Genomic DNA, 10407 nt, shown 5'->3' on the forward strand with positions numbered 1-10407 from the left:
GGGGAGGCCCCAGTGCTAAATTATTGAATAAAATTAAAAGGGTTTGAATATATATAAATTGTTTAAAATTCTCAGAGCAAGTGGGGTTTAGTGGAATAAAGGCAGGGCCCTCTGTATGCTGTTCACCTGTCCCTTGATGGCTGTGGATGGAGGCTGATATCAACTTATTAAGAAAAATATTAGTAGAAGAATTAGTTTCTTTATTGTGGGAACAGTTGTGGGTGGAAGAAGCATGTTTGGGGACATCTTAATGATGGTTTTGACACTAGAGAGGAAGGGATTGTTCGGTTTTCCGTGGGTGTCAGCACATGTTGGGGTTGAGGGCAACGAGGTGGTGGATAGGGTAGCTAGGGCAAGGTTAGGCAGGGATCGTGTAGATGGCAGGATGGAGTGCCACAGCATTATTAGTGGGAGACTGAATCATCAATGGCAGCAAAAGTGGGATGCTGACAGCAGAGGGAGAAATCAATACAACATCCAACCATTAGTCAAACCTGGCAACAGAGTGAACATGTGAGTGACTTGGAAAGATGAGATCAAATTGACAAGGCTAAGGCTGGGATATTGCAGACAAGCTAGCGGGGAAACACAGAGATGGCAATAGTGGAGTCCTGGACACTATGTCTTCATGCCCACCCTAGGCTGGGGTTTTCATCATGGAATTAGGCAAACTGGGAATTACTGTATTTCCCTTTGAGCACTTCTGGGCGATGGGGAGTTTCAAAACCACCACCACCACCACAGATGTAGGTCTCAGGGGGCCAATGTAGAAACGATGCTACTACACCAGTGAGGGACAGCAATGCACCAAACCCTGCCTGGTCCGCCGGAAAAAAAAGAGGAGCAAGAAGAAGAAGAAGAAGCTGCGTCCATCAGCTGCGCATGCGTACTGCGACGCCGCTGGTTGTGAGTAGAAATATTATGGCCGTCGTGATGCAAACGGAAGACTTTCCTTGCTTACCTTCGGGGCCGGCGGAGGGTATGGCTTGTTTCCTTACTAGTTTGGCCTTTATTGCAACAGCCCAATCCGTGTCAGCGGACCCGGTCACAGTCGAGACGAACCTGGCGTAAAATAGCAGTGTTGCCTGCAAGCTAGCGTTAGCCGACGGTGCGGGCAGAGCGGAGCGGGCTTGCTGGACTGTGCTAAGCTGAGCTAGCTGTAGCCGTCTCCACTCCAAGGTCGATGAGAGCAAGTCTGCATCCGATTCAGCTTCAGAGCGGCCGTGAATCAGTGCGTCTGCCCGTGCAGCAGTGGAGACCGAGAGAGAGGCGTCTTTAAGTTGGGTTCATCGGACATGCATGTTTAAGGTCATATGCAGGTTGCAGTATAATCCTGGTTTTGCTCTTGAACTGAGCGTTGGTTTTTACTTGAGAACTTTTGAATGGACGCCGCAGGGGCTGAACTTTATACTGCCTGAATGCACTTTGGAAAAGCATGTGCTGTGTGTTGCACCTCTCAGTGGGGCTGTCAGCACTGGACCACCGTGGACACTTTAGTTCATTTATGTAACTTCCATTGCGTACAACTGATGTGATGGTTATAGTGACAGCAAAGCAAAATGCACAACAATTAAAAAATGCCGTCTCAGCAGCTAATAAAGGGCCTGTGGTTTGAGATATGATAAAGTAGATATCATCTTGATTTCTAGTTAATCCTAGTATTAATCCTAGGTTTTCCTCCCCCGTTTAGAGGTACGGAAATTAAAAGATCTATTGTCATGCATACCTGCATGCTTTTGGTTGCTATATAAACAAAACAAAGAAGCATTTCATGTTTAGTCTACAAAGATCTTATAACATGGCCTGGACAAAAGTATTGGTGCCCCATACCTGTGGTGGTAAATAAGTGGATTGTAATCCTATTTCAAGCAGGATGTCTTCAGTAAGCATCATAGGTGTCCCTCTTTTAATAATTAATTCCGTTTTTTTTTTTTTTTTTAAGATAAAGAAATGTGTTCATTGTGCTGTTAGTAATCACTGTGTGCATGACTCTGAACATGAGCAAGAGAAAGAAAAGGGAGACAGAGCTGTCTGAGGAGACGAGGGAGAAAATAATTCCCTAGCATGGTCTGACTATCACCAAGCAACTTGATGTGCCAGTGACCAGAGTTGCTGTAATGCATGTTGACAAGCTGCAGTGCTTTTGGGAGAATGTTCTTTGGTCAGATGAAAGAAAATTTGAGTTTTTTTGGGGAAGTCAGTTCGAAAAGAAAAGAACGCTGGTGGAAACTTGGTGGAGGCTCAGTTATATTATGGAGTTGCTATGAAAGACTTCACATGTCTTGCTCCAATAATGTCCTTTCTAACCAAATTTAATCTCCTTGGCTTAATCATATCTGTATATTACTGGTTATTTTTGTCACACGTCTTTCACGCATTAAGGTAAATACATTTTCCATATTGTATGAGCCAAGAACAATGACTCAGACTCACAGTTAGGCCTAAATCATGCCTCTGTGTCTGTGAGTATGTTGCTCACAGATGTCTGCATAGGCATTAATATGCACAAGGTAGGCGTCTCACATTTACCCGGCAGCAATTGGACACTACGGTCTCATGCCCTTGATAAATGAAAAGAGCATCTTCAGCACTGTTGAGCTGAATTCGTGTTTGAACTGTTGCCATGGATAGTTTTTTTCTTTTTAAAACATTGTGTTATAGCTACATATTGTCAGAAGATGTAACCTGATTTGAAATCTCCTGTTTTTTTTTGTTTGTTTTTTTTACCCCTTCTGCAGTAAATAAGATGATAAAGGAGCACAGTGACCTGTTTTCTGACTCCCAGTGTAAAGTCTGCAGTGCTGTCCTAATTTCTGAGTCTCAGAAGTTGACTCATTATCAGGTCAGTGAGCCCACAGTCTGCTGCTGCTGTGTTCATGTCAGGGGACTTTGCTGTTTTTACTTTTTTTGACGGTGCTACTATGCTTGGTGATATTGGGGGGAAAGGTATATAATTATTAGCTAAATGGTATAATTATTGAATGTATTTTACATCATATTAATAGCTTTATTACGACTATAGGGTAGAGTGTATCTACATTAAACAGGTTATGCAAGAAGTGTTAATAAATCTTCATCAAATCGCATCTTTATACTAAGTATAACAGAAAAGTATGTAAATGAAAACAACTACACGGTATCTGCAAGTCTTAAAGGTATTAAATCTTAGTTGCTTACAAAATGTTTTCCTTTTTTTTCACAAACAGGCTAAAAAAAATCCCCTGTTCTATTGTTCGAGGCCTTATGTAAAACTCATATGTGGACCTTAGATAAGTCCATTTGGCCGTCTATTTCCTGCTGCTTATCCAGGTCCAGGTCATGTTTGATGATTGATTAATCATATTATTAGGCATTTGAGACTTGGCAAACAATTCTAGGCCTCACCATCCTCACTGGTTTTCATTCAAAGTTTTACATTTTAGTCGGTATAATTATGAAATAGGTATTAAATTTCATCCTATGTGACAATAAAAAGTTTTTAATTTTACTTGGTGAGCCCTGTAGAAATGCTGAACTAAATCAGGAGTTTGGCTGATCACAGAAAGCAGAAGGGGACAGATCAAAAGTTTAACCAGCTGAGATTCAGTAGAGGAAGCAGACTTGAAGGCCCACTGCTCACCAGATGTTGGCTGTGAGCCACATTTCTGTAGTTTGCTGACCTGAAAAGAGGATGACGAAGAAGAAATGGATCTGTTTTCCATAATTCAGGCATTTCAGTGTTGGTGAAGATACAGTACCTTCTGGAGACTGTAGTGTAGACAAAACATTGTTTTCACAAGCTGTAAAAACGACTTAGCATAACAAGGAAATAGTCTAAATGGTTGAGTCGTGGGACTTTTATTTTATTGTGTTTATTTTCTTTCTTTATACTTTTCTTTTTGCCCTTTTCAGCAGCTAAGATGAAATGCTGACCACAAGTTAGAAGAGTCTAATATGACACTGAAAACTTTATTGTCTGTAAAATAGTCACGAAACAGTAACTTAATTTGTATTGATATGACAAAGAAAAACAGCAAATCTTTGTATTCAAGAAGTTTTAACCACAACACATCTATGTTTATAGTAGGTATAGTAGTATATTAGTAGTAGACAGACGACATAAACTATTGATAGATTACTGAAATATGAATTATATTGTTTAACTCATAGGTTTTTAACCAGAAGTGTCTATATATATGAAATATATATGAAACTTTGCAGCCATGAGTTTTCTTGTTCAGGACTGAATGCAAAAATTATCGTCCAGTTACCAAAGTCATGAAGACAAAACCAGCCGTGAAAATGCAGAAGCTGCTTCTTGAAAGTGTGTTTAATGTAGATTGCAGGATTGGGGTGTTGATATTTGTCGTCCACTGTGTGATAAACATTTATGCTTCTCCTTTCAGAGCAAGAAACATGCCAACAAAGTGCGGCGATATCTTTCCATCCAAAATGAGAAGGAGCCGGCGCTCAAAAAGTTAAAGACATCAGCATCTGACAGTGTGAGTAAAAAGCACTTAGTTAATGTGAGCTGGACTCAAACAGCAAAAATCACCTAAATCAACCTGAATGAAAGTTACAGTTGCAAAATGCAATGCAAAAATTTGGGCAAACTATATATTTTGTTTATTTTTGAAGTGACACATTAAATAATGAGCCTTTCTTCAAATGTTATCTGTTACTTTTTATTTCACCAACTTAAAAACAACAACAACAAAAAGACGGGAATTGATGCATATGCAAACATTAAGGTATCCTACTAAGTCAGTCCTTGGTGTGTTTGCTGCAGAGATTTTATTTACTTTTCAATTCAAAAGTCAACAAAATATGTAATTTCTCAAACTAGTGTACAAAACTGTACTTGTATGTATGTGATGCCAAACTGAGCAACGATTCATTTGCCAAGCTTGAATCAAAAACAACAGTACTTTGAAAAAGTCAAAATTGTAAAGTAAAAATTGAGTGTAGTCGGTATTGAGAAAGGGCTTTTGTTTCAGCACATAGTTAATGCAGTGAAAAGCCATTTTTAAGCAGTTTTAGGAATAACGTACTGTTTAGCCTTTTTTAATGGGACAAAGGATTAGTTTTATGTCCACATATGATCTATGTTCCTGTGTGTGTGTCTTTGTCAGCAGGACTGTAACAATGGAGACACTGACCGGTCCAAGGTGTGTCATGTATGTAACATGACCTTCTCCTCTCCTGTGGTGGCCGAGTCTCACTACCAAGGCAAAGTTCACGCCAAGAACCTGAGGCTGAAGGCAGTCGGTCCTCAGACCCCAGGTATGTCGGAATGTATTCAGAACCTAGACCTTTTTACCCTCCATTATCTTTATCCAACTTTGTGTATTTATTTTATTTCCTGCATGACTGTATCATTTACATTTTTTTCAGTTTGTGTTGTGGCTTAGCTTTGGGCAAACGTGACATTTTGTGAGGCACTATACAGATGAGGTTTAATGACATTTGTTATTTATTGTCTCTCCTCTTCAGCAGTAGCCTGCCAAACAGCACCAACAGTTCAGCCGAAGAAGAAACCTGCAGATGACTTGAGCAGCGTGCCAGTAATGGGCAGCAACAACAACAACAACAACAACAACAACCCAGACCGTTTCTGCTCCATTTGCCAGGCCTCCTTCAATAACCCGCTCATGGCCCAGCAACACTACGTGGGCAAGAAGCATAGAAAACAGATGACCAAGCTCAAACTGATGGAGACGTACGGTCCCTCCACTGCACCAGGTCAGACCACAGAATCAGGGATTCATGTTGCTGAACTGCCATTTTAGTCACTGTACTGAAGTTGTCATGCCTGTGAAGATAAATCATAAATTATGCAATAATTCTCCTTACTTTTTTTTGACTATGTGGACAGATTTAATCTTATAGACTTATAAACGACTAACTTCTATCCCCTTTTTTGTCTCTACAGCTTCCACACTAAAGGGCTACCCATGTACTGTCTGTAACATTGAATTAAACTCAGTGGAGCAGTACCAGTCTCATATCAGTGGAGCCAAACATAAGAACCAGTAAGTACAGTGTCCCCTTTTTTTAGGAGAAGAAAAGATTTTGTCAACCTTATAATTACACTGAAGTGATACATTGTTTCACTTTATTATTCAGCCTGACATTGTGTTTACGTTGGTCTTTTTCTGTATGAGATGGGTTGTTTTTTGGACCTCAAAATCAGGAGCTACTCAGGTATACATTAATCCAACCTAACTTTAAGTCAACATTAAGCCTGCAGTGTTGTCATTAGGAGCAGTGGATGACTAGTGACTAGTGGTTTTAGGTAATTATTCAGGCTTACAGCAACATGTCCAGGTGAACCAGAGAAAGGATTGACTTCTCATTGAGGAAGTATTGATTGTTTATGTAACTACATTGCAAAATAACACAAACAGCATAGAAGGAGGGGTGCTGCTTGCCTGAACTGAGTGCCACTGACAAAGTATTTAATAAAATACTAGTTTATGTTACAACTCTTCCCACACTTTTTTCATGTCCCACCTGCTTTTGGCTTCCACATGTGAGTAAATTTCTCCAGGTGAACGCTCATGTTCTGTTTATTTGCTGTGCCTCGCCTGCCTCTTGAGTGATAACCAAATGTTACAAAACAGTTGCATTTTACTAAAGCCCCTTCTCCACTGGTCAAAAAACCTGCTAAGACCCGCTAACATTTGGCTTTTGCTGGCAATAGAAAAGGGTACAATTGGCATTCACACCTGGGTCAAATGACTCTGCCGTCAACACAGGTATTTATCGGCTTTGGTCAAGATTGATGTTTACACAACACCTGGATGAATGCGCTAATTTTTGCGTCTTATCCATGCTGTGACATATTTCAGAGCACAAACACTGTAAACACACCTGTTGCCTGCCCAGCACGAGGCTGTTACACCAGATACACCAGGGCTACACTGCGCTTGGGAATGAAAGAGTGAGCTTCCACCCCCGAAATAAGTTTCAAAAACACACAATCACAGATCAAAGCATCTCACACGGAGGCTCTGACACTTACAGGAGCACCAGCCTTGAGGATGAGTTTCAACAGATCTGTTTTACCAGTCTGCACAACAGATAAGCAGCTCATTCTTTCTCCACTGTGTCTGCATGTGTACTCTGTAACAGCATTTGTGAGTGTTCTCTCTGGCAAACTGGGTTGGCAGTGTAAAAGGAGTCAGTCACCTTTTTTAGAGGGTTTACACTCATTTAAAAAAACACTCTCTTATAACCGCTAATTTTGGTGTAAAAGGTTACAAGTCAGCTATCTGTAGGACAGTGCATTTTAGGAATGCTCCCCACAGGAACACCCTGCTGGTAACGTTTAAGTAAACGTTTGTTTAAATCAGATGTCATCTAATACCCATCTCTGACCCATGTCTTAGTGTTGTTTTCTTTGGTCTTTAACACTCACCACAGTTCTGTCAGTTTGATCTCATTTGAAAAAACTAAATAAAGTAGTGAATATTCCAAACCTAAAATAAATGCTTTGTGTGAATGTGTCACATCTATTACTAGCAACAATAGTTCTCTTTATTTCCTCTTTCAAGAATGAAGAAATCAGGCATGAACACTGCAGAGAAGAAACACGCAGCAGAACAATCGTACAGGGACGACAACCAGTTCACCGGCGGGGACAACCAGTACACAACTGCAGATGGCCAGTTTGCCCCTGGGGACGACCAGTTTGCCCCTGGGGACGACCAGTACACAGCCGGAGATAACCAGTACACTCCAGAGGACACAGAGTACTCAGAGGAATACCAGTATACTTGAGGCTGGACTGAGAGGGACCGCAGAGGTTTCAGTCAGGACTTGGAATGACACACCACAACCAGCCCCTTTAACACATTAACAAACCATCAACCTCCATGGACCTTCAACTCCTGTCAGAGTCTCTCATCAGTAGGTTTTCCCCTGGTTTATCATTTTGGGTTCCCAGCTGAAACAGCTAAAGAATGTTTTTTTTTTTCTTCTAATGGAAACAAGTTTATTTCTGTGTGTGTGTGTGTGTGCGTGCGCGTGCATGTGTGTGTGTTTGGTGAAATGATGATCAGCAGTTACATCCTTCAACATGTGATCATGGGTTCAGCTCTACCTACAGTCACAATAAAGACTGTCTGTGAGGGTTCAGCTGGCCTGTACTTCCGTTACAAATTTGTGTACTGACTGAAAACTACTCTAAGAGAGTCTAAACCCTCATACTGAACTTTATTTAAAGTGTGATTTAATGCATCAGTCACATACAGTAAGCTAATTTAATTGTTTAGCCTCTACTAACATCTAACCAGTACTAACATCTAGTACCAGTCATATTTAATGCAAAGCTGCTTTCCAGTTCACACCTCTTGTTCCTCCATTCATCTGAATATAGTTGGTTTACATCTCCAGTGAATGTATTTGAAACATGTCCTCACCTCATTTCTCTGCTTTCTCCATGTTTGATTATTTCTAAATCTGGTGTTGAAGGTGCAGACATAGGAAAAGAAGTGACATGAAGCGTTAGCAGAGCCAGATCAGTCACTGTAGCCAGTTTTGATAATATATTTGCTGCCTATACCTTAAAAAACAGTCTAAGGCTTTCTGCCCAGATATGGTTGAATTTTTTGAAAAGTTGCTTTTACAGTTTTTCTTTTCCTCCTTTTTGTTTTTATTTAAAGCGAAGTTGTTTGTTGTTGTTTTTCATTGAAATATTTGCTTGTTCTGTGTAACAAGTCCAGATGGTGAATTCATTAGATTTTCTTTTAATGTGATAATCTGGACAAAGAAGATACCTGTGTTCTGGTGGCACAGAATTCCTCTCAGTTCAACAGTTTCTCATGATTTGCTTATTTTAAGTACAGTGATTTTTCACTGTAAGAAGACAACCTAAAGTTTGCTAATTAGAAAACTTAAGATCTTTTCTAATCAGTCAACCATGTGTTGTTTTCCTGATCCTATTTTTTCTATTATGGGCATAGTATACATAAGAAAGGAGTAAAATATTTTTACAATAGGGCACTAAAAATAACATTGACAGTGCAAATCTTTATCAGAAGCTCATCGTTTATTGAGGAAAGATCCAGATGTTAATGAAACCCTTGAAAGCCTGATTACATCTGCTGCTTCTTCAAAAAAAAACAAAAACAGAATTTTTCAAAGCCCAAGCTGTTAATCATTGTCAACACTAAGTATTTTGTAGAGGTTGATGTCATTTTTATAAAAAAAAATTTAATTTTTCAGCAGGTGTAAGTTTCACTTACAGAATACAAATAAAAGGGATTATAATAAAAATACTAATACTATCCTCTCATTTCAAACACAGTAGATGCATAACAGCTGTGGGTCATGAAAATATAAGCTTTTTTGTACTATTGAGTTATATTCTTGGTTTACTGAAGGGGATAACACTTTCCCTTTGAGAGGTCCAAAATGGGGCTTTATAAACTCCAGAGGAGACTGATGTAATTACTGTCCATAGCAGAGATTACAATATTTACTGCAGAGATTTTCAAGAGTGATGTCAAATTAGAAAGTGATGTCAATATCAGAATAACAAAAACTTTTTTTAGTCCATTTGTCCTCATAAGAGATGATTGGTTGACTATTTTAGTATTGAATGTCTTCAACTTTCTGGGTAACGAGAAAAAGATTTTTTTGGATGTAATTTATATGAAGAGGGCTCAAACATACTGTATAGTACATGGTATATAAAATACAAATGGCCTTTTTGTTTTCATCCTCGTTCTTTGTGTGTTAGGTGTTTTGTGATTAAGATTTACTTTCAATATAAGTTATGTATACTTGAGGGGAAAAAAGCAATGAAGATGTGCATTAAGTAAAGAAATGTTTTAAGAGAGTTTGTTTTGTTCAGTTGTTTTTCCTTTAGCACAAGATATTGCCTGGACCCTGGCTTACTGTTTCCAGAGGGTAAACATGTTTTTAGTAAATTTGCAGATGGATATCATAATCAACTGAGAAAAAAATCCAAAACTGGTGCACAGAAATACATAGATTAATCTCTGGCATCTATCAATACCAGCCTAAAATAAATCCCTACAGTTCAGGCTATACTATTGAGCGGCGCTCCAAAGTGGGCTCTGCTCTGAGAACATCACCTGCCTGAATGCTCTGCACCAACTGCAATTGGGGCTGTTTTCCATGGTTTTGGTCTGGGCTGTTTTTGACACAAGTGTCCTTCCAACTTTGCGGCAAGAGTTTGGTCTCTTGCCTCTCTCAATTCAACATGACAACGCCTCTGTGCACGAAGCCAGACCCATAAAGAAGTGATTTTCCCAGTTTGGTGTACAACTGCGCAGACCACTGACCTTAACTCCATGGACAACCTTTGGGAGGATGTGGAATACCAACTGTGAGTCAGGCCTAATGACCAGACATCACTGGCTGAACTCACTCAGTGCTCTTGTGCAGCCAAAATCATTG

General features: G+C 39.7%; 1 protein-coding gene across 1 annotated transcript; it reads left to right on the forward strand.

Moving 5' to 3' along the window:
- Positions 1-792: 792 nt before the first annotated feature.
- Positions 793-9823, forward strand: znf346 (zinc finger protein 346). The gene is made up of 7 exons (XM_071461089.1): positions 793-906; positions 2739-2842; positions 4386-4481; positions 5115-5262; positions 5473-5721; positions 5912-6011; positions 7536-9823. The coding sequence occupies exons 2-7, from the start codon at positions 2747-2749 to the stop codon at positions 7759-7761; spliced, it is 915 nt and encodes a 304-aa protein (XP_071317190.1). The 5' UTR covers positions 793-906; positions 2739-2746; the 3' UTR covers positions 7762-9823.
- The last annotated feature ends 584 nt before the right edge of the window (positions 9824-10407 follow it).

The sequence above is a fragment of the Trachinotus anak genome, unplaced genomic scaffold (genome assembly GCF_046630095.1).
Source record: "Trachinotus anak isolate AG129_WGS33_773 ecotype Australia unplaced genomic scaffold, CSIRO_AGI_Tana_v1 ptg000024l, whole genome shotgun sequence".
NCBI lineage: Eukaryota > Metazoa > Chordata > Actinopteri > Carangiformes > Carangidae > Trachinotus > Trachinotus anak.

Coding starts and splice junctions, on each gene's coding strand:
- znf346 (XM_071461089.1), top strand. CDS start 2,747: ATGATAAAGGAGCACAGTGACCTGTTTTCTGACTCCCAGTGTAAAGTC. Junction 5,263..5,472: donor AGTCGGTCCTCAGACCCCAG/GTATGTCGGAAT, acceptor TCTCCTCTTCAG/CAGTAGCCTGCCAAACAGCA. Junction 6,012..7,535: donor GGAGCCAAACATAAGAACCA/GTAAGTACAGTG, acceptor TCCTCTTTCAAG/AATGAAGAAATCAGGCATGA.